This window comes from Podarcis filfolensis, assembly GCF_964270895.1.
Source record: "Podarcis filfolensis genome assembly, chromosome: 8".
Taxonomy (NCBI): Eukaryota; Metazoa; Chordata; class Lepidosauria; order Squamata; family Lacertidae; genus Podarcis; species Podarcis filfolensis.
Window position 1 is genome coordinate 60,653,873 of NC_139611.1, and position 27,671 is coordinate 60,681,543.

A 27,671-nucleotide genomic window follows, 5' to 3' on the forward strand; every position below is an offset into this window, starting at 1 on the left:
GGATAATGGGAATTGTAGTCTCAAAACATCTGGAGGGCTGAGTTTGAGGGAGCCTGCATTAGAGGCTGCCTTCTACTTTGCTCTTCAGATCACTTATATGCCATGTGTGAACAAGTCTGCAGGGCTGTAGCTAAACTGTGCAGACCTCATCAAACACTGAATCAGAGATCACCGAGAGCTCCTTGCAAACTGCTCTGAGCATTCTAGACAGAAGGAAGAAGAGCAGGCTAAAGAAAGTCATTCTTCATAAGGCGTCACATAGTTGGAATTCACTTGTACAAGAAGCAGCAATGGCCACCAACTTAGATGGCTTTAAAAGAGGACTGGGCACACCTGTGGAAGATGAGGCTGTCAACGTCTACTGGAGACAGAATGCTTCTGAATACCAGTTGCTGAAAAACAAAAGAGGGGGGAGCATTGTTGCTTGTTGGCTTCCTAGGCTAGGGGCATCTGGAGAACAGGATGCTGCCTTAGATGGGCCACTGGCCTCATCCAGCAAGGCTCTCCTTGTGTTCTTAACACATAATTAAATCACATTTGTTAATTAAATTAATCATAAGTGGCATGAACACACAACAGCCCTCAGAAGAACTCCACTCTTCCACAAACTAATTAAAACACAATCAACGTTGCAAGCTTCATGTGCATTATGAATGCAGAACATAAAATATTGAGGCTAGGGCCCTAAGCACAGCAACGTGGAAGCAAGCGTCACTGAAGTAGGATTTAAAAATAAAATAAAACAGAGTTGTTTGAGCAACAGACCAGTTTCTAAAGCCCAGTTGGATAACAGTTGCTTTGCTCCACTCCAGGGATGGAGCCTGTAGCCCTCCACATTTCACAAACTATGTTGGCTGGGAGTGACCTAAAGGGCCACAGCTTCTCCACCTCCACACTATCCCTCTTCCCTTCTTCTCTTCCCATCCCTCCCACACACGCCTAACATGGCGCTTTTTACTTTGACTCTGACCCTCCAGATGTAGCAGGGCTGCAGCTCCCAGCAACCTTAACCAACACAGCCAATGGTCAGCTACCTACAGGAAATGAAAAGACCTGATATTTTTCAAACTATTTTTTATTATTTTTCAGTTTCAACAGCAGGCCCATGTCCAAGAAGTCAGCAGACAGACACACAAAAACACACCTCCCCAAATCCTGCACATGGAAATTGCTCGGAAAAAGAGATGTATCTTTGCTCAAGTAGCAGCAGTGTGGAGAAGCTCAGTTGCCACGACATGTGGCAGTTACTGCTCCTCTAGCACCCAGAAGTCTTGAACAATCTTTAAGGTCACTCATCCTAAACCAAGAATTGGGGCAAGGTGGTAGCGGTCTCCAAGGCCACCAAAGCAAGGGATCTCCCCTACTTGAGGGGATGGTGGTACCATATTTCAGAGGTGCTCTTTTAAAGTGAAATCCTGCCTCTGCCAGCATATGGCAAGAGAGAGGGGATCCTGCCTTGTGCTGGCTGAACCTTCGCCAAAGACTGCAGGGACAGTTCCATCTCTTGACCGATAACCTCCAAGGAGAATTGGTCATTCTGCTGCCACCGGCAAGAAGTGCAGAGTCACAAAGTCTGCCCTCCACCTCCAATGGGTCTCAGTGGCTTTAGCAATCCTCCAATGGAAGCAAAAGTAGGATGAAGCTGGCGAGATTGGCGGAGAAGTCATTGGCTGGGTTCGGTGGGCTCAAAAAATGACAAAACCAGGAAACTAACAATCAAGACCGCATGGAACCAATCAAAATCCCCACCCGTCAAACAGGACAGCTCCGCTAGTTCTTCTCAGGACGGTTCCGGTTGAGCACAGCTTTGGGAGCAAATTCCAGCTTGTCCTTGAGGCTGACCACCTGGGTGAGGTCCTTTCCTGCACTCTCCTGAAGCTTGCGGTCTTCGCGCCTCTCCGAGATGCTCTTCTCATCCTCAGGTGGCTGAGGGGGTGGCTGGCCACGGATGAACCACTCAAGGTGGTAGCCCACCGCCCCAACCACAAAGGCCACAGGGAAGGTGACGTAAGGGGCGTAGGCCCGCACTGTTGCCCACAGGACTGGCCACATGGCTCCTGCAGGTCCTGCGGACATGAAAGGAGAGCATGTGAGTTAAGCGTTCTTATCCAGATCCTGTATTCTGAGACGTAAAAGGAATCAGAGCTTAAGCAATCTCTACGAATACTTTTTGGTGGTGCTTCTGGTGCTGGCTTTTAATAGCAGAGGCTGAGCAGCCATTTTCATAGATCAATGGGTATTTTTATGGTCAGAGTTGGATTCCGAAGGAGTAGTACAAACAAGGACAGCCTGATTGCTCTTTAAAAAAATTAACTCTACAAATGAACCTGCAACGAAAGGTTGCACTGTGGAGAGCTACACCTTCTTCCACCCTCAATGGTCACCCAGCATTCCATGCCCACTGAGCATGTTCAGCCCTCACTAGGATACTTGGGGGGGGGGTCCCCATGGTTTTTCCCCTCTATTTTTTTTGTTCGTCTGAAAACTTTTGGGTCCCCCAAAGACAGTCTAGTCCCTCCGTCTTTCATGTGGATGGTGCCATTTGCCTGAATCGGTATCTGGCACTCAGATAATTGAGACTGATAATACAATTAAGCCTTTAAGATGCCACAAGACTCTCTTGTTGTTTTTACTGGATTGCTGTTTGAAGTGCTGTCACCCACCCTGGCCTCACAGTTTGCAGAGAGCTGGAAATAAAAATGAATTTATTTATCTAGAGCAGAATTACCATCTCCAGCATAACTCGTAATTCACAAACATGCAGAAGCTGTTCAATGCATCTTCCTGCCCTCCTTCTGGGCTGGTCTGAAGCATCTGGCTGGCCCCTGGCCAACCCCAGCTCTTCTCAAGAAGGCTGTTCACACATTCAGATATGTTAATCCTCAAGTATCAATCAAACACACACACACACACACTTGATTAGATCTTTTGGTAGCTTACACTGGTTCTCAACTCTGCCAGCTTAGGATTCCCCTAGAAGGCAGCAGCAACATTCCTACTTAACCAGAAAAAATTACTGTTTAGGAGTAAAATATTTACCACCAAAAAATTAAGCACTCTACAGTATTGTGGGACACAGTAGAGAGAAGATGGAGGCAGTAGAATTTATTTCCACGAGTTTGCATTAGGGTAGTGAACTCTGTCCTACTAAGGCTTATCAGGATTCTTCCTCTTAACTTGAGTCAAGGCTCACTGTTTCAGCAGAAGGCCTTTCCTTCCGAATAACTCCGGGGCCACATTCACACTATACATTTAAAGCACTATGAGACACTTTAAACAGTCATGGCTCCCTGCAATGAATCATGGGAGCTGTAGTTTGAAGAGTGCTAAGAATTGCCAGAAGACCCCCTATTCCCCTCAAAGACCTACAATTCCCAGAGCGGTTTAACAGTCAATCCCTCTTCAAAGGGAACTCTAGGAATTTCAGCAATGTGGGGGGAATGGGGGGGGATTGAGATCTCCTAAAAAACTCCTTACAGTTCCCAGAATTCTTTGGGTGAAGCCATAACTTTTTATATAAAAAGTGGCATCATAGCACTTTAAATGCACTTGTGGAATTATTTACTGAATTTATTATCTTGCCCTTCCTCCCTAAGGGAGGCACGCAATACAAAAACAAGGCAAAGGGCATTCTAGAACAGTTAAAATATTCTATTAAAAAAAGCAGCTACAGTTAAAATCATTCTTCAATGCAACGATCTCTCAGATTTGCCAGATTAAAGTGGCCAGGCTTCTGAGCCACAGGAGTGAGGGGTTTCCAGTCCAACCTCATCTACACCAGGACTTCTGGGCGGGAAGCAGAGAGGAGGGGAACCCCAACCCTACACGTTGTCCCTGCAGGGGAGGAGAAAGGACTTGGCAAGGTCAGCAGAGGAGCTTCTTGCTCACTTCCAAAGTGTTTCAGTGCCATCTGAATCCATCTCCCCTACACACACACCCAGTGCCGGATTTACATAGAAGCTAAACAAGCTATAGCTTAGGACCCCACTTTCTTGGGGGGCCCCCAAAAAAATTGAAGGGGGAAAAACTTGGATATACATTTCCAAAATATAAGATAAAAAGCAAATAAAATAAAACCTACATACAGCAACAGTGTTTTGTGTTGTGTAGGCTCCTATGATGTAAGTAATGGGCTAGCCTGCTCCCTAAATTACTTTGATAACATATTTTGTTATGTGCAAATGGCTTTAGATACCCATTAGGTCCATAAATTACTACATAGCATATATTCAACACAAAAAACAGCGGCAATTTGTTGTTGACAAAGGACAGCTGGACATATAAAGGGCCCAATTACCTTCAGTAGCTTAGGGCCTCATCAAACCTAAATCCGGCCCTGCACACCCCCCAGCTCCGAGACACCCACCCACCCCTCCAACTCCAGGTCTCGCCAAACTCCTAAGGCCCAACTATTTCCCCCATTGGGCCACAGCGATGCCATGGGAGCGCCCTCTGAGATGTGGGGTTACCAGCGTCGGCAGACACAACCTCCTTGGGCTTCAGCACACTCAGGTCCCCCACCCTGCGCACCCCGGAACCACCTGGCCGGGGACCCTAAGCCTGGGTGTCCATCTGGCACCAACGCGAGCGCGCACAGAGGGCGCCGGCTGCTTTCCCCTCCTGCTCCCGACGCCGCTCCCCGACCCCCGACTCACCTCCGCCGCCACCGAGCCAGGCCGCCCTCCCGCCCTGCTTGGACTTGATCCGGCGCGCCGCCGCCGTGCGCCCTGCCTGGCCGCCGCCTCCTTCCCCGGCCCAGGCGCTCGCTTCCTGCCGCAGCTCCATTGGCCGCCGCGCTTCTCCGCCCGCCGGCGCTCATTGGCGGCCCTCGAGGAGGAGGAGGCCAGGCCGGCCGGAGAGGAAGCGGAGCCGAGCCCGAAACGGCCGCTGGAATCGGGGCTCCGCCTTGCGGAGCTGGCTGAGTCTCGGAACCTCTTCTCCGCGGCGGCGCTATTAAGTCATTTCTCTATCGAACAGCCTCGCAGTGCAAACGTACCACCACCTTAATGAATTGTTGCCATAATTCAGATGATATCTAATATTTCTAACGGGTCGACAGGGCTATCTATGTTTTTAATGCAATCGGATACGTGCCTGCTGAAAGATAAAATCCCACTGAGTTTCGTTTCGAAAGTGTTGGTTTTATCGGCATTTTATTATGAATATTTTAGATTTTATATAAACCGCCTGGAGGTTTGTTTGCTTAATTGAGTAATGTATATGTCTTATTTACTATAAAAAACGGGGGGGGGGGGCGGGAGTAGTGAAATGGATAAGGTTGTGAGTGAAGTCTATTGATCACAGGGTTTTCACCAATTACATCCGTATAAATTTGCAAATGAACTTCCTTATTTATTTTGGTAGTGAGGCTGCAGTTATTTACTCAGCTTTAAGCCCCATGGGAATCCTGTGGGACTTAATCTTGGGAAGCGTGCATAGGATCGCAACATCAGAGTGCAATCCAATACGTGTCTGTTCAGGAGTAAGCCCCGCTGAGTTTAGTGGTTCTGACTCCCCGGTAAAACGTGCATCGGGTTGTGGAGCCTTCCTTATCGTAGCGACCGCCAGACTTTTCGGACTACCGTTACTATACGTAATGCCTATTGGCTTTGTTTACACGGCCTGATGGGAGTTGTAGTACAAAAAATCGGACTACAGGTCGTGGAAGGCTTTTCACGGAAAAACGTAAAAGGCGGATCTACACGGATCCTCGTGAATTCATATGATTTTTTCATTCAAATTAAATAAAACCACCATGATACTGTAGACCATGTCTTACTCTGTAGAAAGCATCAAAAAAATCACGCATCCACTGTTTCGGGGGGGCGCAGGGGCGCAAAAACATGGTTAAAAAACACGGATCCTCATGGATCCTCATGATTTTTCCACTAGATCAGCCCAAACTCACCATCAGATCAAAGATCATGGCCATGGGCACAGCATCCACCACAAAAATCACGGATCCACGGCTTCCTGGCGAAACCGTGGCCCAAAAACGTGGTTTTGAAGCACGGATCTTCATGGATCCACACGCTTTTTGAATCGGGCCAACCCAAACTCACCGTCAAATCACACATCATTCCCAGGGGCACAGCATCCACCACAAAAATCACAGATCCACGGCTTCCTGGCCATACCGTGGCCCAAAAACGTGGTTTTCAAGCACGGATCCTCATGGATCCTCACGCTTTTTGCACTAGATCAGCCCAAAGTCACCGTCAAATCACACATGATTTGCAGGGGCACAGCATCCACCACAAAAATCACGGATCCACGGCTTCCTGGCCACTCCATGGCCCAAAAACGTGGTTTTCAAGCACGGATCCTCATGGATCCTCACGCTTTTTGCATTGGGACAATCCAAACTCACTGTCAAATCACACATCGTGTCCAGGGGCACAGCATCCACCACAAAAAACTGAGATCCACGGTTATCTGGCAACGGCATGGCCCAAAAACGTGGTTTCGAAGCATGGATCCTCATGGATCCTCATGATTTTTGCATTGGGCCAACCCAAACTCACCGTCAAATCACACATGATTTCCAGGGGCATAGCCTGCACCACAAAAATCACGGATCCACGGCTTCCTGGCCACTCCATGGCCCAAAAACGTGGTTTTCAAGCACGGATCCTCATGGATCCTCACGCTTTTTGCATTGGGCCAACCCAAACTCACTGTCAAATCACACATCATGGCCAGGGGCACAGCCTGCACCACAAAAATCACGGATCCACGGCTTCCTGGCCACTCCGTGGCCCAAAAACGTGGTTTTCAAGCACGGATCCTCATGGATCCTCACGCTTTTTGCATTGGGCCAACCCAAACTCACCGTCAAATCACACATCATTCCCAGGGGCACAGCATCCACCACAAAAATCACGGATCCACGGCTTCCTGGCCATACCGTGGCCCAAAAACGTGGTTTTGAAGCACGGATCCTCATGGATCCTCACGCTTTTGCATTGGGCCAACACAAACTCAATATCAAATCACACATCATGGCCAGGGGCACAGCCTGCACTACAAAAAACTGAGATCCACGGCTTCCTGGCCATACCGTGGCCCAAAAACGTGGTTTTCAAGCACGGATCCTCATGGATCCTCACACTTTTTGCATTGGGCCAACCAAAACTCACTGTCAAATCACACATCATGGCCACGGGCACAGCCTGCACCACAAAAATCACGGATCCACGGCTTCCTGGCCACTCCGTGGCCCAAAAACGTGGTTTTCAAGCACGGATCCTCATGGATCCTCACGCTTTTTGCATTGGGCCAACCCAAACTCACTGTCAAATCACACATCATTCCCAGGGGCACAGCTTACACCACAAAAAACTCAGATCCACGGCTTCCTGGACACTCCATGGCCCAAAAACGTGGTTTTCAAGCACGGATCCTCATGGATCCTCACGCTTTTTGCATTGGGACAACCCAAACTCACTGTCAAATCACACATCATGGCCAGGGGCACAGCATCCACCACAAAAAACTGAGATCCACGGTTATCTGGCAGTGGCATGGCCCAAAAACGTGGTTTTCAAGCACGGATCCTCATGGATCCTCACACTTTTTGCACAAGACCAGCCCAAAGTCACCATCAGATCAAACATCATGGCCATGGGCACAGCATCCACCAGAAAAATAACGGATCCACGGCTTCCTGGCCATACCGTGGCCCAAAAACGTGGTTTTGAAGCATGGATCCTCATGGATCCTCATGATTTTTGCACAAGACCAGCCCAAAGTCACCATCAGATCAAATATCATGGCCAGGGGCACAGCATCCATCACAAAAATCACGGATCCACGGCTTCCTGGCCATACCGTGGCCCAAAAACGTGGTTCCGGACCACGGATCCTCATGGATCTTCATGCTTTTTGCATCGGGCCACCCCAAACACACTGTCAAATCACACATCATAGCCAGGAGCACAGCCTGCACCACAAAAATCATGGACCCACGACTTCCTGGTAAATCCATGGCCCGAAAACGTGGTTTTGAAGCACGGATCCTCATGGATCCTCACGCTTTTTGCATAGAGCTACCCTAAACTCACTGTCATGTCACACATCATGTCCAGGGGCACAGCCTGCACCACAGAAAACTCAGATCCACGGTCATCTGGCAACGGCATGGCCCAAAAACGTGGTTTCGAAGCATGGATCCTCATGGATCCTCATGATTTTTGCACTAGATCAGCCCAAAGTCAGCATCAGATCAAACATCATGGCCAGGGGCACAACATCCACCACAAAAATCACGGATCCACGGCTTCCTGGTCAGAGCACAGCCCAAAAACGTGGTTTTGAAGCATGGATCCTCATGGATCCTCACACTTTTCGTATTGGGCGAACCGAAACTCGCTGTCAAATCACACAACATGTCCAGGGGCACAGCCTGCACCACAGAAAACTCAGATCCATCGCTTCCTGGCAACACCATGGACCAAAAACGTGGTTTTGAAGCACAGATCCTCATGGATCCTCACGCTTTTTGCACTAGATCAGCCCAAACTCACCATCAAATCACACATCATGGCCAGGGGCACAGCCTGCACCACCAAAATCACGGATCCATGGCTTCCTGGCCACTCCATGGCTCAAAAACATGGTTTTGAAGCACGGATCCTCATGGATCCTCACGCTTTTTGCATTGGGGAACCCCAAATTCACCCTTTATTAACATATCTTGTACATAACCACAGATCTGACCACAAACATCATGGATCTACTGCTTCATGGCCCTGGCCAGATGCTACCCTGGATATATTGGCCAATTTTTAGGTGGGTGTGCTGGGATGGAGGAAACGTAGTCGGCTGAATCTCTATCCTTTAAAGATGGGCGTCCAATGGCTGGGCCAGAATAATTTCAGTTTGGTTTGCCAGCTCCCAGCTCTTCATGGGGCGCAATAGTCACCTGTAGCTGCCATCAGGAGTCCCTGTGTGATCCTGGATGCTTCTGTCTCTATGGAGGCATTGGTCACAAATGTAGCCAAACTTGAATTTTCGAATCTATGTCAGGTTAGGCAATCGGTACCGTACCTGTCCCTTTCCAACCTAGCCATGGTGATCCATGCAGTAGTCACCTGCATACAGTGGTACCTCGCAAGACGAATGCCTCGCAAGACGGAAAACTCGGAAGACGAAAGGGTTTTTGGTTTTTTGAGCTGCTTTGCAAGACAATTTTCCCTATGGTCTTGCTTTGCAAGACGGAAACGTCTTGCAAGTTTGTTTCCTTTTTCTTAACACGGTTAATACAGTTGCGACTTGACTTCGAGGAGCAACTCGTAGCACGCGGTGTGGTAGCCTTTTTTGAGGTTTTTGAAGACTTTGGTGATTTTTGAAGCTTTTCCAAAACTTTTCCGACACCGTGCTTCGCAAGACGAAAAAAATCGCAAGACGACAAAACTCGCGGAACAAATTAATTTCATCTTGCGAGGCACCACTCTACTAGACTACTTTAACTTGCTGTACACCTGAGCCGGGGAGTGCAGGGTATAAATGTGTGAGAGAGAGAATGAGAGAGAGAGAGAGAGAGAGAGAGAGAGAGAGAGAGAGAGAGAGAGAGAGAGATATGCAGGGCTACCCTTGAGACTGCTCCAGAAACTCCAAATGGTCTAAAATGCAGATGCATGAGTTCTTACTTGGACTTTGTGGAGAGCCCACATTCAGTTGGTTGTTCATCAGCTGGATTGGCTCCAGGTGGAGTATCAAATCAGGTTCAATGTTTTGGTGCTAATCTTTAAAGCCCTAAACAGTCTGTGACCTTTCTTATCTGTGGGAATTATCTTCCAATACACCCCCATGAGTGTGACGCTCATCTAACAACAACCTACTGGTGGTCCCTGGCCCAAAACATATCCAGCTGTCCTCAACCAGAGCCAGAGCCTTTTTGGTGGAACACTTTGTCTAATGAGACCAGGGCTCAGTGCAATCTATCTCAGTTCTCTCACTTGTCATGGTGAGTGGGCTTGCACATTCCTATGACCCTTGTGAGCGAAGCCGTTGGGAATCTCGTACTCCCAGCAGGGTCACCCAAGGTGGTAAGGTCAAAGAAAATTAAATATGCTCAGAGTCCTGTAGTGATTTCATGCTCTTTATTGCAGCTTGTAAAACAGTGACTGAATTTCCCCCAAAACCTCAGGCTTTTATATACATTATTTACACAATGAGTCCCGTCTGACTGGCTGATTCTGCTTCCCTCCTGGAGCCTGATTGGTCTTTTCATGCAAGCCAGTCAGTTCTTGCATTCTAGGATCCTACTTGCCTATTGTTCTAGGATCCAAGCTTAGTACATAACAGGGAAGGAGCTAGACAAAGAATGATCCAAGAAGTCCTCAACGGCAGAACAGACGGGTGATAACAAGCAGTGTGTTACAACGGCTGTGAAGGCAGATGAAGGCTGCAGCAGATAGGATCCACCAGTTCGTCGTGACTACTCATGCCATCAGAACAGAGCCCTACTGCGAAGACTGTGCGTTGGTCAGTGTGCACTGATCTACACACATAAAACAAATTCACGCACAGGCATCTTCCAAAAACCCAACCCAACCCCCCCAAACCCTCCCCCCATGGCGATCACTAAATGGCTACGGGGGCAGGAATGTGAAGCCCCTAGTCATGAACCGACACATGGGCGGTCAGTCGTTCTGACTCAAGGAATGAGGCAGTTGAGCAGCTCAGCAGCTGTATCCATGACTGAGCAGCCGCTTTTAGGATCCACTATGCTCACCCCGAAAAGGGGAAGGGGCTGGAAACAGTGCCCTAAACATAGTATGCCTCCCTTTTTCCCTGACTGGATTACCGCGCCCAGGTGGAATCTCTTTTCCCGTAGTTTGAATCCATTATTCTGCATCCTAGTCTCTAGAACAGCAGAAAACAATCTTGCTCCCTCTTCAACATGACATCCCTTCAAATATTTAAACATGGCTATCATATCACTCCTTAATCTTCTCTTCTCTAGATTAAACAAATCCAGCTCCCTAATTCTCTCCTCATAGGGCTTGGATTCCAGACCTTTTACATTTTGGTCACCCTCCTCTGGACATGTTCCAGCTTGACAATATCCTTCTTCAACTGGACACAGTATTTCAGGTGTGGTCTGACCAACCAGAATAGTGTGGTAGCATTCCTTCACTTGATCTAGACACTATACTCCTATTGATGCAGCCCAGAATTGCATTGGCGTTCTTAGCTGCCACATCACACTGTTGACTCATATTCAGCTTGTGGTGGACTAAGACTCCCAGATCCCTTTCACTGGTACTGTTGTCAAGCCAAGTGTCCCCCACCTGTGCATTTCATTTTTTCTATCCAGGTGTAGTACCTTACATTTCTCCCTATTGAACTCCATATTGTTGGTTTTGGCCCAGCTCTCTAGGCTATTCAGGTCATTTTGAATTCTGACCCTGTCCTCTGGTGTATTAGCAACTCCTCCCAGTTTGCAGTCATTTGCAAATTTGATTAGCACGCCCTCTATTCCATCATCCAAATCATTTATAAAAATATTGAATAGCACCAGGCCCAGGACAGAACCTTGTGGAACCCCAATAGTCATTTTTTTCTAGGATGAAGGTGAGCCACTGATGAGCAATCTTTGGGTTCAGCCCGTCAACCAATTACAAATCCACCTAACAGTAGCTTTGTCTGGCCCACATTTTACTGGTTGTTTTGCAATAATATCATGGGGGACCTTTTCAAAGGCCTTACCAAAGTCAAGGTAAGCTGGTACAAGGGAAAGCAGGATTGTAATTACCGTAAAAATTACTGATCACTTTGGATCAGCAGTCTCAACCTAACCCGCTATGTGGGGAGAGCCACATGTTCCTTTGGAAGGCAAGTGGAATACAGTGTGATATACTGACAGCTGTTTTAAAAGATGTATCTGTAACTTAAAATCCAGTATCAGAAAAAAACAAAAATAGATGGTCCCTGTGTGGATAGTCATGTTTGCATGATGGGGCCACCTCCAGTGACCATGTGGCCTGATATAAGAGGGTTCTAAAATCAGTCCTGAAAGTAGACTGATTGAGAATGACACACTCATAGCTTTTGCTCTGCCATTAACAAGGTGAGCTGAAGCAAATTCTTGCCTCCCTTTGGGCTTAGCAATATTTCCTACAGCATTCTTGTTGAAGGGCATTGGAGAGTTAGGTGAGGGTCACTTTTCTGTTTTTCCATCAAGCCCCCAGACAAGAATGCTACGGCATCAGCCCCAAACACTCAGTCTCATAACAAAAAATACTCAACGGAGTTAGGGCTGAGGGTAGGGGAAGTACAATCATGATCTTTACAGTCCTCTAGAAGCTGACCCTTTTGGTCATTGTGGTCATGGAGCCAAATATCTGTTCCCAAGTTTAAAGATCTAAACAAGTAAAGAACAAGCTTGCCCTTTACATGCAAAAGCCCTGAAATTCAGCCCATTGGGCAACGGATCATGGGGCTGGGAGGAGGGAGGTAAGGACTAGCACCTTCTCTGCCCTCCACCTCCAACAGCTACACCTGAAAGATTCATGATGGGGTTCGATTTGAGAAGCTGAATGTTTATAAAGGCACTTAGCCAATTTCTGCCACAGAAATTCTGAACAGAAACACTCTGCAGGATCAGCCCCCAAAAGAAACTGCTCTATGGTCTCTGTGTTGGGAAATGGGAACAGATCTTGCTCATCACCAACCTTCCCTCCACAAATCAGTATCACTACGAGGCTGAACTGAACAGCTTGCTCCAGAGTTTTAAGAGATACGTTTCTGTGGTGTAGTGGTTAAGAGGGGTGGACTCTAATCTGGTGAGCTGGGTTCGCTTCCCTGCTCCTCCACATACAGCTGCTGGGTGACCTTGGGCCAGTCACACTTCTCTCTGAACTCTCTCAGCCCCACCTACCTCACAAGGTGTCTGTTGTGCGGGTGGAAGGGAAAGGAGATTTTTAGCCACTTTGAGACTTCTTAAAGTAGAGAAAAGCAGGATATAAAAACTAACTCCATAAATAAGAATTCTATGGAAAAGGACCATCCCTGCCATGATGATGAAAACTATATGCTTGGATTTTGCTGTATTATACCAACCTGTGGAATATGACAGTTCACAGTTTCAAAATCTATTTGGCCACAGTGGATTGACAGTCTGGACACATGAAAACCTCTGGAAGATCTTTTGAATCAATGGCTATGCGAAAGCAGTGGTACCAGTCCTTGCAGTTTCCTTCACAGTAAACCAACGTTAGGTCACCACTGGGCCTCCTGCACCCTTCCTTCAAGAAACATAGTGACCAGCAGCCTTCGAACAAGGAAGGTAAAATATCTGAGCAATAGGTTAGTGTATCCTTCCATCCCTCTGGGCATGATCGAGACACAGTAATGTAACTCTCGTTCAAGATTTGTCTCTTTGGGAGGAACAGCATCAATTTCCACTTGAAAATATTTGTCTTGTCTTTCGAAATAGGTTTTCCCACAGGAACGGGGTGTCAGAGACAGAAATAATGGGAGAGGTTCATTGACTGTGAATGGAATATTTTGACAGATAACTAAAGAAGAGAAATAAACTGATTCCAATGTTGCCTTTTGCATTCTAATGAAACAAAATATCTGAAAAATGAAAGTAATTTTCCTTTGCTGGACTTGCCTTAAAGAAATGGATACAAATAGAAATTGCTTCCTCTAGAGGGAGCCTGTTAAATTGTTGCTACAGTCTACTTGAGGACTCAACAACTGTCAGATTAAGATCGTGGGACCAGACTTGTTTGACTTTGATAAAGTATGAGCAGGAAGGAAGTTTGGGTGCTTGCTTTATGCAAGACAAATGCCTTGCTGGAACAGATGCATGAAAAGATGGATTTGATGAATGAGAAAATGGACTTGGTGACTGTTGTGGTTAATAACTGTGGACAAGCAGGGAATATTGAGACAGAAACCATTCAAGGACCAACCTATGAACCTGTATTGACTGGGCAAGTGCAGAAGATAATGGAGGAGGATGTGGCCGCATCTCAAACATTACAAATGGAGAGACCCGAGTCCCTACAGAAGCATAAACCGCTGTCATTGAAGATTGAAGTTGGAGTGGGCCAGGGGGAGTCTGGAGCTGAGGAGGTTCTTAACTTTGGAGAGACTTTGAAATATGCTTTTAAATATCTTTTGGAGTACACTGATGACTGTGGAGAGTGGAACTGTGGGGAATGGGCGGCTTTGATGAAGGGAGATGGAGACAATTTTGGATTTGAATCCCCCAGAGATCTGCTCCCCAATGAGAAAGGGAAGAAATTAAGAAAGAGACCAACAATCGACAAGGAAAAGGGCAAGTATAAACAAAAAGAAGAAGATTTGCAGAAGGGGCATGGAAGAGACTTAAGAGCCTCGGACATATGACTTCCAGGTTGATGGACTAGATGGAATGGACAGTAAGGACTGACACGACCCGGGACCAGGAAGAAGAGACGCTGGATGAAGATTGGAAGAAAATTTATAAAGAAAACTTTTTATTGGGGGAATTAGCCTAAAATGAATGAATATTAGGGAAAATGTTAGAAGGAAACTATATGACTCTAGCAGAATATATCAGGAGTTATGGATAACTGAGCATTAAGTTTTAAGCCTTAAGGCGTTTTATGGTAAGACAAGGTTAAATAAATTAAGGTAATTTGAATAACAGAATATGGGGAAAGATGGAAAGGATCTGTTGAGTTAAATAATAGGTTAAATTGATAAGATAAATTATTTAACAAAAATTGAGAAAGATGGAAAGAATTTGCTGAAATAATTAACTAAACTAGAATACAAAAAGGGAGGTGTGAGGAGGTCAATGAAACAAGCAAATGGAAGTTGGAGATATGTAACCCGGGATTTGTGTTTTTTGTTTTATTTCCTTTTTTGCCGTATTGTTGTATTGGTTTTTATGTTTTTGCGTTTTTCTCTCTTTTTTTTCTCTTTTCATGTACTGTAGTTGTTCTCTATTTTCTTTTTTTTGTAATTTTGAAATTATTAATAAATATTACTTTTTTTAAAAAAAGGTTTCCTCACAGTACTGTATTATTTCTTTTGCAATCCAGGGTCTAATGGCAGCCATATCCTTTTGTATGAACTGTAATTGGATGTTATTGCATCAATCACAGAGTGGTTCAATCCATGTTTGGAATCTAGATAGAACATGGTCTTCCTTTTAAAAATGATTACTATCAGTATCCAGTGGACTTCTCTGTCATTTACTGGAATAATCAAAACATCTTTCTTTAGCACTCCAAATCTCAAACAGTTCTTCAGAGCTTACACTGGCAATCTTTGACATATCTGCATGAAGTGGCAAGTATGGTAAGTGGGAAAATTGTTCCATCATGACCTAGCTCTTTGGCCATTATCACCCTGGAGGCAAGAAAGGCATCTATTATGCGATCATTTATCCAGTTTGATCCTTTCAGTGTGGTTATGTCATAGTCATACACACGGATGTTGCCAACTGAACCCACAAGTCCCATGGTTTGTAGACTGAGTGTGGGGAAGGTACAGTTGTGCCATGGGGAAACTGATGTACAAATCAGTGATTTGTCCAAACACTTCTCACTTTGTGTTGAGAATATGGGGCTGCTATCAAAAGAATCAATATTGGTCACTGTTAAATCCTCTTTCCCACTTTATGGAGTGGAGGTCATCTGAGGCTGAGTGCTTTCCAGGTGTCTCATAGTCAGTTGGTGATCTTAAGGAGTCAAACCCCTCAGCAGCCTGCACTGAATCAGCTGCTGGAGCTACTGTTACCTTTTCCTGCAGCCTGGGGAACTTTCTTCCCGATCTACTCTTCTGTCTTTTATTTCGCTTCAACTGTGTGAGCTGCAACTGGCAAGGCTTCCCTGGTTCTGGTGGCATGCTGATAGATTTTGTGGCAGCTATAATATGGTAACAAGTCCTGGCTGATGGGTGCGCACACAATGTCCTGTACGGACTGTGCATGCATGGCAGCCCGTATGGCCGCTGTGCGTGTGGCAGCCCGTATGGTCGCCAGGAGAGCGGCTGCCCATACAGCCTGTATGACCGCCGTGAGAGGGGCTGCCTGTATGGACGCTACGCGAGCAGCAGCCTGTACAGTCACCGCGAGAGCAGCTGCCCATATGGCCCATACGGTCGCTGCGAGAGGGGCTGCCTGTACAGTTGCCGCAAGAGCGGCAGCCCACATGGACGCCGCACAAGTGGCAGCCGGTACAGCGACCGTACTGTCACTCTCCCCCCAGCATGGCACCCCGGGGCACCATCACCCCGCTGCCCCTTCATATGTCCCTGCAGTCAATCAAATGTACTATGAACAATCTGAAGTCATGCTGGGCACAATTCACCACTAATCCTGTTCTTTTTCTAAAAACACGTGGTGGACTCCAGGAAAGCTGTCAGCAGGCACCATGATGCCCATGGGCACCACGTTGGAAACCCCCTATTTCAAAGTTTGCACTGACAAAATCTGTTGGCAAGAAAACTTGCAGTTAAACCTCCATTTATAATTACCACCCCCGCAAAGCAACCAACTTTTGTCCCAGAACCATTTGTAGCTGAATTGACGCGAGACAGGTGATTGTTTTTCATGGTTACTTTGGTGGTCTCCATCTAGTTGGTTTGATAATTTACATTCACAGGTAAGATCATCACAATCTCTGCCTTGGATATTCTTGAGGTTTAGCAGCGTCAAAAATTTCCAGGTGCTGTTCTTCACAGTGGAAGCTATGAATATGAATGTCATTTTAATTCAATGTTCTTGCTAATGCAGAACCATTTCAGATAGTGTTTGTATTTCAGTCATTCCATGGACATTGGTGTGATCTTACAATATAATTTGGTGGAGTCCATTTAACAATCATGCCAATCCATGAGGATTAAAGTATTTAATATAGTGTTTGTTCCTTGGCTGTGCTCTGTGGTTTTTGTGGTTCATTCTGTGGTCATATACATCATGTGTGATTTGATAGTGATTTCAGGGTGACCAAACATAAAAAACCTAAGGATCCATGGGGATCTGTGCTTCATGAGAATCTTTTTACAGCATGGCAGTGCCCCAAAGTGATCTGGCCATGAGCAGCATAGGTGATCGGGTAATGAATATGGGGCGACCAAGAAAACTGTGGAGCCGTAAATTTTAAAAATAAGTATATATATTCAATTTTATAAGGATAGGGAAGTACAGAAAGGGAAAAGGGGGAGGGGATAGATATATAGATAGATTAGAAATTTAAAAGACCTATAAAGATTATCAAATCCTACAAAGTACTACTACTACTACTACTACTAATATATTTGTACCCTGCCCATCTGGCTGGGTTTCCCCAGCCACTCTGGGTGGCTTCCCCCCCAAAAAATGAAATAAAAATACATTAAAAAGTCACACATTAAAAACGTCCCTAAACAGGGCTGCCGTCAGATGTCTTCTAAATGTCAGGTAGCTGTTTATCTCTTTGACATCTAATGGGAGGACATTCCACAGGGCAGGCACCACTACCAAGAAGGCCCTCTGCCTGGTTCCTTGTCGCTTTGCTTCTCACAGTGAGGTAACCACCAAAAGGCCCTTGGTGCTGGACATCAGAGTCTGGGCAGAACAATGGGCGTGGAGATGCTCCAAAAGCATGAGGATCCATGAGGATGCGTGCTTCAAAACCATGTTTTTGGGCTATGGAGTTGCCAGGAAGCCGTGGATCCGAGTTTTTTGTGGTGCAGGCTGTGCCCCTGGACTTGATGTGTGATTTGACAGTGAGTTTGGCCTGGCCCAATGCAAAAAGCGTGAGGATCCATGAGGATCCGTGCTTCAAAACCATGTTTTTGGACCACGGTATGAACAGGAAGCCGTGGATCCGTGATTTTTGTGGTGCAGGCTGTGCCCGTGGCCATGATGTGTGATTTGACAGTGAGTTTGGGTTGGCCCAATGCAAAAAGCGTGAGGATCCATGAGGATCCGTGCTTGAAAACCACGTTTTTGGGCCACGGAGTGGCCAGGAAGCCGTGGATCCGTGATTTTTGTAGTGCAGGCTGTGCCCGTGGCCATGATGTGTGATTTGACAGTGAGTTTTGGTTGGCCCAATGCAAAAAGTGTGAGGATCCATGAGGATCCGTGCTTGAAAACCACGTTTTTGGGCCACGGTATGGCCAGGAAGCCGTGGATCTCAGTTTTTTGTAGTGCAGGCTGTGCCCCTGGCCATGATGTGTGATTTGACAGTGAATTTGGGCTGATCTAGTGCAAAAAGCGTGAGGATCCATGAGGATCCGTGCTTGAAAACCACGTTTTTGGGCCACGGTATGACCAGGAAGCCGTGGATCCGTGATTTTTGTGGTGCAGGCTGTGCCCGTGGCTATGATATGTGATTTGACATTGAGTTTGTGTTTGCCCAATGCAAAAGCATGAGGATCCATGAGGATCCGTGCTTCAAAACCACGTTTTTGGGCCACGGTATGGCCAGGCAGGCGTGGATCTGAGTTTTTTGTGGTGCAGGCTGTGCCCGTGGCTATGATATGTGATTTGATATTGAGTTTGTGTTGGCCCAATGCAAAAGCGTGAGGATCCATGAGGATCCGTGCTTCAAAACCATGTTTTTGGACCACGGTATGAACAGGAAGCCGTGGATCCGTGATTTTTGTGGTGCAGGCTGTGCCCCTGGACTTGATGTGTGATTTGACAGTGAGTTTGGCCTGGCCCAATGCAAAAAGCGTGAGGATCCATGAGGATCCGTGCTTCAAAACCATGTTTTTGGACCACGGTATGAACAGGAAGCCGTGGATCCGTGATTTTTGTGGTGCAGGCTGTGCCCGTGGCCATGATGTGTGATTTGACAGTGAGTTTGGGTTGGCCCAATGCAAAAAGCGTGAGGATCCATGAGGATCCGTGCTTGAAAACCACGTTTTTGGGCCACGGAGTGGCCAGGAAGCCGTGGATCCGTGATTTTTGTGGTGCAGGCTGTGCCCGTGGCCATGATGTGTGATTTGACAGTGAGTTTTGGTTGGCCCAATGCAAAAAGTGTGAGGATCCATGAGGATCCGTGCTTGAAAACCACGTTTTTGGGCCACGGTATGGCCAGGAAGCCGTGGATCTCAGTTTTTTGTAGTGCAGGCTGTGCCCCTGGCCATGATGTGTGATTTGACAGTGAATTTGGGCTGATCTAGTGCAAAAAGCGTGAGGATCCATGAGGATCCGTGCTTGAAAACCACGTTTTTGGGCCACGGTATGACCAGGAAGCCGTGGATCCATGATTTTTGTGGTGCAGGCTGTGCCCGTGGCTATGATATGTGATTTGACATTGAGTTTGTGTTTGCCCAATGCAAAAGCATGAGGATCCATGAGGATCCGTGCTTCAAAACCACGTTTTTGGGCCACGGTATGGCCAGGCAGGCGTGGATCTGAGTTTTTTGTGGTGCAGGCTGTGCCCGTGGCTATGATATGTGATTTGATATTGAGTTTGTGTTGGCCCAATGCAAAAGCGTGAGGATCCATGAGGATCCGTGCTTCAAAACCATGTTTTTGGACCACGGTATGAACAGGAAGCCGTGGATCCGTGATTTTTGTGGTGCAGGCTGTGCCCGTGGCCATGATGTGTGATTTGACAGTGAGTTTGGGTTGGCCCAATGCAAAAAGCGTGAGGATCCATGAGGATCCGTGCTTGAAAACCACGTTTTTGGGCCACGGAGTGGCCAGGAAGCCGTGGATCCGTGATTTTTGTGGTGCAGGCTGTGCCCGTGGCCATGATGTGTGATTTGACAGTGAGTTTGGGTTGGCCCAATGCAAAAAGCGTGAGGATCCATGAGGATCCGTGCTTGAAAACCACGTTTTTGGGCCATGGAGTGGCCAGGAAGCCGTGGATCCGTGATTTTTGTGGTGCAGGCTATGCCCCTGGAAATCATGTGTGATTTGACGGTGAGTTTGGGTTGGCCCAATGCAAAAATCATGAGGATCCATGAGGATCCGTGCTTCAAAACCACGTTTTTGGGCCATGCCACTGCCAGATAACCGTGGATCTCAGTTTTTTGTGGTGGATGCTGTGCCCCTGGACACGATGTGTGATTTGACAGTGAGTTTGGGTTGTCCCAATGCAAAAAGCGTGAGGATCCATGAGGATCCGTGCTTGAAAACCACGTTTTTGGGCCATGGAGTGGCCAGAAAGCCGTGGATCCGAGTTTTTTGTGTTGCATGCTGTGCTCCTGGCCATGATGTTTGATCTGATTTTGACTTTGGGCTGATATAGTGCAAAAATCATGAGGATCCATGAGGATCCGTGCTTGAAAACCACGTTTTTGGGCCACGGAGTGGCCAGGAAGCCGTGGATCCATGATTTTTGTGGTGGATGCTGTGCCCCTGGGAATGATGTGTGATTTGACGGTGAGTTTGGGTTGGCCCAATGCAAAAAGCGTGAGGATCCATGAGGATCCGTGCTTGAAAACCACGTTTTTGGGCCACGGTATGGCCAGGAAGCCATGGACCTGTGATTTCTGTGGTGGATGCTGTGCCCCTGGCCATGATGTGTAATTTGACAGTGAATTTGGGCTGATCTAGTACAAAAATCATTAGGATTCATGAGGATCCGTGTTTTTTAACCATGTTTTTGCGCCATTGCGGCACCACGAAACAGTGGATGCGTGATTTCTTTGGTTCCTCCTACAGATTAAGATGTGGTCTACAGTAGCACGGTGTTTTCATTTTGTTTCAATATAAAAATCATATGAATTCATGAGGATCCGTGCCTCGGATCCATGTTTTTGTGGTGCTGCAGGGCGGCAAAGTGTGGGATCCACGTTTTTTATAGTCCAGTTTGTAGGCGTGCCTTCTAGGTGTGATTTGACACTGCATTTGTTGGAATTATTTTTTAAAAAGTGGAGGATCCATGAGGATCCGTGTAGATCCGCCTTTTATGGAGACCCGCTTTTCACCAACCAATGTGCAGTTTGATTTCCCTGTTTATTTTAAGGAACGTTGCAAAGTAGAACGAATGTATCTATGAGACTGGTTGATGGTTAAATATTTTGATCTAGGAGCAGCAGATGTTTTATTTTTGCATTATAAAAAATGTTATTTCTTTTTCTTTTGTTTGTAAATTAGTAGATGGCAGACACCCTCTTATTCTTTAAATCAAACACAACCTTAGACAGGTTTGATTGATGAAAACTATGCTTAATGAGCTAAGGCTGCCAAAGGCGTCTCTGTTCCAAAGCCTGTCATTCTTATATTTACAGCTTTCATCCAGTGACACAAAGGTTCTCCTCCCTCAACATTCTGTCTTCACAACTACCCTGTGAGGTAGATTCAGCTGCTGTGTTTGCACCATACATTTAAAACACATGGCTTCTTTAAAGGATCATGGGAACTTCAGTTTGTTAAGGGTGCCAGGGACAGTAGCTCTGTGAGGGGTAAACTTCAGTTTGCAGGATTCCTTGGGGAAAGCCATGTGCATTAAATGTATTGGGGCTGTATTCAACTAAATCATTGCACTAGCAGAAGCCAGTGCCATGGGATTTCCCTTCATGCTCCCCCCACCCCAGCCACCCTCAATTTGCTTAGGAGGGTCAGAAGAATCCCAGGGGGGAGTGCGTTTTGTTGGGCAAGCTGTGTTGCATCAAGTCCACAGTGTACTGTACATGTATCATCCAGTAGGGGCATCCCACAAGGCGAGGTGAAGCCATTTGCCTTGGGTAGCACCCAGCCCTGCTCTTGCGTCTCTGCCCCAGTGCGGTTGCCCTCACTGCACTGCCGTCCAGTGAGGTTAATGACTGAATGGGAACCTGGGTTTCCACTGCCCTGCTGTTGAACTCTAACAACCACACGGGCTTTTAATGGGGTTTTCTTCTGGACAGACAGGTATAGAATAGCTTTCGTTTGTCCTGCAACACTTCCTCTATGCTAACACCAGAGGGGCTATAATACAACAAAAGCGGGACGAAAATAAGCCAGACCTTTTGTGGTATGAAAAGTTGCAAAATTCCAGCTAGAAGTTAATGGGATATGCACTGAAGCAGTGTGACTGCCCCCCAAACAGTCGCAGGTACAAATAATACTGAAAGCGCGGTCATGTGTGACCCCTCTGATAGCATCATGAGAACAAATCATTGTTAATGCACAATAAAAGGGACATAAGAACTTCCTGCAGGAACAAAGCCAGTGGCCCATGTAGTCCAGCATCCTGTTTCTCACACCAGATGCCCCTGTGGGAAACGCACAAGCAAGACCTGAACTCAAGCACACTCTCCCCTCTTGTGGTTTCCAGCAAGCTCAATGTTAAAACAAAAAGGGGGGTTCTGTGGGTGGCCCTGGTAGGGTCCCCCACCTCTTTGTGTTATATTGTGCTCTCTTAAAATGGTCTTTCCGGATGCTCTTTGTGGGTGAATTTGGTTAGCATGTGGTTTTGCGTGACTAGACTCCTGAGTCGTATTTTATCAGCTGTCCCTGTTCAGGAGGTGCAAAGGGTTTACATAGTGACACATTAGCGCCACACCATGTCAAAGCATTCAGACAACCTATCACCTCAGAGTTCTTCCTGAGGAAGAATTATCACCTCAGTCAGTGCCCTGGATAGCTGCCTGAAGCCCTGTCTACACATGGGGCAGAATGAGCTGGAGGAATTATTGAGTTGATGGGGTGAACTATATATACTGCTCCACACAGTAAGTGGGGGTTGCTATTTTGAAATGCCTCTTCCCCACCCCCCTCAAAAAAAAAAGTGCAAGTAAAAAAAGCTAGCACCTCAGGGAAATAGGATACAACCCAGCTATGTCCCTGGCACACTAATTTTCTACTTGCGGGGAGCTTTGAGTAGCATAGGGGAGCGTGCAGGAACTTGAGGCCCTGGCAGCAACCCTGAAGCGGCGCAGTTTGTTCCATCCCCTCAGGACTCTACAGTCCCACCACTCCACTGCCCCACACTATTCTACTGCGTGTGCAGGAGAGGCTTGGGCCCCACACTCCTCGGCTGCTGCGCTCTGCACAGCAGGGGCAGGCGACGGATCAAACGTGTGGGAGGGCAGTGTGACAATCTGTCTCTTTCCCTGAGAGTCCCCAGCCTCTCATCCGAAAGCACCAGCTCGAAACAAAGCAAGCACTAATTAGCCAATTAGGGGCACAGAGGCAGGGAAATTGGGAGTGGGGGAGATCCCGAGGGGGCTTGCCTCCCTGACAGCCTTGTCAGCTCCTCCGCAGCAGCTTCCCCTGCAAGGGGGGGCACTTGTGGGCACCCCCGCCCCTTCCTCCCCTGGGCAGCTGTACTCCATGTGACCCTTCTAGGAAAGGCGGTGCAGGGAGGGAGAAATCTCTGCTCTGGGGGCTCCAATTAATTGAATCTTGGAAAGAAAAAGAAAGGAAGAAACTATCAAGGAAACTTCCAAAGTCAAAGCTCACATCTTCCCTTTAACTGTCTTTCTGCAGCTGCAGTCCAAGAATCACAAGAACAGAGGAGGCTGTCTAATACTTCGTCAGATCTTGCACTCTAGCTCTGAAGTGTCCACACTGACTGGCAGTGGCTCTCCAGGGTTTCAGGCAGGGAGTCTCTCCCAGCCCTGCCTAAAGATGCCAGGGACCTAGGATCTTCTGCATGCAAGGCAGAGGCTCTACCTTTCTCTATGGCCATTGGTCCACTTGGCTTGTCATGGTCTACATCAGAGGCAGCGAACCACCCCATTCATTTCATTTTATTTTCTCTACTAATACATCACAGTTTGACACCTGCAGGTTCAGAAATACTTGTCAGGCTGTTTGGGGAAGTCTCACGTTTTTGTTTAAATTTCCAGTCTTCTGTCTTTGTATTTACTACCCCCTTAATTTGGGTGGCTTTGTTTTGCTTACAAACTGTTAGGCACACTCAGCCACTCTAGTTTACTGTTAGAGAGGTGACAGTTTACAAGGAGCCTGTTTATTTCAATGGCTTCAGCAAGCTGCTTGTCTATAGGAAATATTCAAAGTACTGTATTTTCGCCCCATAGGACGCACCGGCCCATAAGGCGCACCTAGTTTTGGGGGGGGGAATAAAGGGGGGGAAATTATTTTTCCCCCAGGCGCGGGGCTGGGGCGGGGGAAGCCCGAGCTTCCCCCGACCCCAGCCCCCAGAACAGGCAGCTCTCCGCAAGCCGTGGGAGCCCAGTGCCGGGCTCCCACGGCTTGCGGAGAGCTGCGGGAAGCTCGAAGTCTGGGCACGCTGAGCTCAGCGCGCCTAGGCTTCGGTATGCAGGCAACTTTCCACAAGCCGTGGGAGCCCAGCGCCGGGCTCCCACGGCTTGCGGAGAGCTGCGCAAAGCCTGGAAAGCAAGAGGGGTCGGTGCACACCGACCCCTCTCGCTTTCCAGGCTTCAGCGAAAGCCTGCATTCGCCCCATAGGATGCACACACATTTCCCCTTCATTTTTGGAGGGGAAAAAGTGCGTCTTATAGGGCGAAAAATACGGTAGCTAACAAACACCATGTAATGCAACAGAAATGAATAAAATACAGTCATACCTTTAGTTACAAATGCCTCACGTTGCGTTTTTTCGGGTTACGGACCCGCCGAAACCCGGAAGTACTGGAACGGGTTACTTCCGGGTTTTGGCAGTCGCGCAAGCGCAGAAGCACTAAATCGCAACCCGCGCGTGCACAGACGCACATCTGCGGGTTGCGAATGTACATCCCACACGGATCACGTTCACAACCCAAGCGTCCACTGTACAGAAATAAATAGCAGCATCAACAGAACAAGAAGACAGCAGCACCAGGAGCCTATCAAAAATCATAATGACAATCAGCAACTAAAAGCCTGCTAGGAAAACACGAGTCTTGAGTGCCTTTCTTTGCTGGGTAGGTTGGAAATAGATGAGTAGAACATAAAGGAATGTAAATTGACAGCAGGTTCTGCAAAGAGATCAGCAGCACTCCAGCCTAATATTGCCTCTAAGGTTTAGGAAGGGCTATAGCTCAGTGTAGACTAGAGCATCTGCTTTGCATGCCACTTTGCCTAGACAGTCCTGAGCCCAATGGTAGGGCACACACTCAGCATGCAGAAAGATCCCCAGGTTTGAACCCCAGCATCTCCATTCCCTGTTGGAAAACCTGGAGATGTATTGCCATCAAGTACTGAGTTGCTGTTGTTGTTACTTAATGAATCACCTTTTACATATGTCTGAAGGCAATTTGCAAACATGCCATTAAAAACGGCTATAGATAGTTTTTTGGGGGGGAAATCACACCGAAGTCAGAAACCTTTTCATCCAGCTGGAAAAGCTTGTTGAAACAAACATGTCTTTGGTTGTTTCCAGAGAGTGAGTGCCTATGGTGTATCTCAGCAGTGTTGCTGTTCCACAGAACGGGGCAGCCACACTGAAAACTGTGGAGTGGGCTTCTAATATTTTGGGGACTTTAAGCAAACCATGCTTAAAGTCCCAAAGACCATGGTCACCTCTATGTTGCAGTCTCTCAAGTAACCTAGTTCTGAGCTGCATAGGGCCTGCATATGTTAGTACCCAAACCTTGAACTTGGGGAGATGCGCCAATGATCTAGCTCTGTATATGGCAGCTTCCTGTGTTCCTATAAAACAAATGTCATATTCTTTTAGCAATTAGTCCATAGATATACATCCTTCTTTCCCCACTCTAACAGCAAATTATGTTAGAGTTGCCAAAATGACACCACTAAAAGCAAATAAAGCAAGAATGGAGAGCCTGTAATCCTCCAGATGTTTGTGGACTACAAATCCCATCATCCCTGGTCACACTGGCTATGGATAATGGGAGCTGGAGTCCAACAGTATCAGGAGAAGCACAGGCTGAAACAAAGCAACCCCAGAGGAGCAGTACCACAAGTAGAAGACCAGACAATCCCCAAAATTTGAGGTGCTGGTGAAGTTTGCTAAACTCAGGCCTGGAAATGAAGTTCCGGGGCATTGTTCCAGCCCCATGAAGAGCAACAGCAGGGTATTGGTGTTGTTGGCATTGGTAAAGTATCTGAATGGGCACAAGAAGTGGGCTGCATTTGACCTGCCAGATCACAAACTGAACAGGCTTCATGAATGGGATTACGAGCTGCTGCTGACAATCTCGGGGATCTAATGATCTCACCAGTTCTTAAGTTAATATCTAAGGGGTTAATATTTAAATCCTCTCCCAAGGGATCAACACCAACATGTGATCCATTCACTCTTTCATAATATGAAGGAAACATTCAAACTTGGAGCAGATTGGCATCGCTGCTTTGACTGTGCATGAATTTTTCAAAGCCCCAAATTAAATTTTCATTCTAATTTATGTAGTTGTGATAAAGGAGGGCTTGGATGGAAGCAACGGATGATCTAGTTATCTCTCTGTATATCTCCGGTCGGTCCCCCACTTAGTAACAAGCGACTCCTCCTTAGTTACCGTATCTGCTCCATTTGCACAGAGACTGGAGAGAGCCTGAAAGGGTGGGTGGGTGTTGGGGGTGAGAGAGACAGAGAGAGACCTAGCAGCACATAAACCTGAAGCTAAGAAGGCATTTTCAACATGCTCAGAAGCTGTGAGCCCTGCATCTTATACTAAAGAGTCCATTGTTTCCACAATCCCATTTTCTTATTCGTTTTATTAATATGGAAAGGAAGAGAAAAGAAAAATTAGGAAATTGGAAGGAGAAAGAAAAATATAAGAAAAGTATTCATCATCATCAAATAATGCTAATCACCATCAGTTCATATTGCAAGTACTGTGACCATCACAATGTGAATCTTAAATTAAACATTCGAGTTTAATCAGCACTTCAGATGTCCAAATAGATTGACACCTATATGAAAGCCCTTTGAGCGTAGCCAGGGCAGTGAGGTCCTCAAACCATTTCATAATAGATCGTGGCAGTATTATTTTTCTAGAAAAAGAGGTGCCAGAACTCACCATGAACGTCTCCCTTGTTCTCTTATCATGGCAATCGCACCCACCTGAGAAGTTGCGGAACTGAGCTCCGGCAAGGTCTGGCTAGAAAAAACGCCCTGGATGATGGGCATTTATCTTTCCAGGCTCAAAATACAATATAAGTCTTTTAGCCACCATAAAAGCTCATAGGTCCACTTAAAAAAAACACCAGCACACGTTGGCACTAGGCAGCCATCATCCCATCTTGTGGAAATGAATAACATAAAGATGCATTTGGTTTTGCCAGACCTGAAGCCACAGTGTCAAGTGAAAGATACATTGGATGCATCCTTATAGCATTAGTCCATCTAGCTCAGTATTGTTGACCAGCAGTGGATCCCCAGGATTTGAGACAAGGATGTCACTCAGTCCCTCCCTTTTCTGGAGGGTGAGAGGCGCTCCATCCACTGTCAAAATGGGATGCAGTGCAGGAAGTTCCCCTTTCTCCTGGGATTAAGCCCAATTCCACCTTCCCTCCCCCTCCTTTTTTTAATGCAGGAACCTTGTACAACTGTTAATAACATGGCACTGGAAATGGAAGGAAACTGTTCCCGTCTTTCAGGCTTCATTTTATCGCTAACGGCAAGTCACAGAATGGTACACAGCAATGCTTTATGTTGTCTTGTTTGCAAGAGAGAGTGATGCTGGCTTTGGGTAGGCATGTGTGCCTTCATACTCATATGTCAGCCTTCCTGGAGATGGGGCTATCCATGATTTTTGGACTATGGTCCTATCCAGGGACTGCCTAGGCCTGATGGGAATTCTGGTCCAAACTTTCTAGCTGAGGAGGGGCTCGAACCCTGGTCTCTCAGGTCCTAGTCCAACACGCT

At 46.9% G+C, this 27,671-nt stretch overlaps 1 protein-coding gene and 1 long non-coding RNA gene across 4 annotated transcripts in view; one reads left to right on the forward strand and one right to left on the reverse strand.

Moving 5' to 3' along the window:
• Nucleotides 1–1,057: 1,057 nt before the first annotated feature.
• SMIM12 (small integral membrane protein 12) overlaps nt 1,058–27,671 on the reverse strand; it is a 34,466-nt gene continuing 7,852 nt past the window's right edge. The window contains exons 1-2 of one of the 3 annotated variants that reach the window (XM_083625658.1): nt 4,656–4,840; nt 1,058–2,066 (exon numbers count right to left, since the gene is read on the reverse strand). In XM_083625658.1, coding sequence (XP_083481784.1) covers nt 1,771–2,066; nt 4,656–4,785 — 426 coding nt within the window. In that variant the 5' untranslated portion in view covers nt 4,786–4,840 and the 3' untranslated portion in view covers nt 1,058–1,770. Of the gene's footprint in view, nt 2,067–4,297; nt 4,321–4,655; nt 4,841–27,671 lie in introns of those variants that run through there. The other 2 variants (XM_083625660.1, XM_083625659.1) reach the window with 2 other exon arrangements.
• Nucleotides 5,072–23,893, forward strand: LOC310767978. Its single transcript, XR_014551131.1, has 3 exons — nt 5,072–5,193; nt 21,184–21,247; nt 23,366–23,893. It is a non-coding gene; the product is annotated as an uncharacterized lncRNA (long non-coding RNA).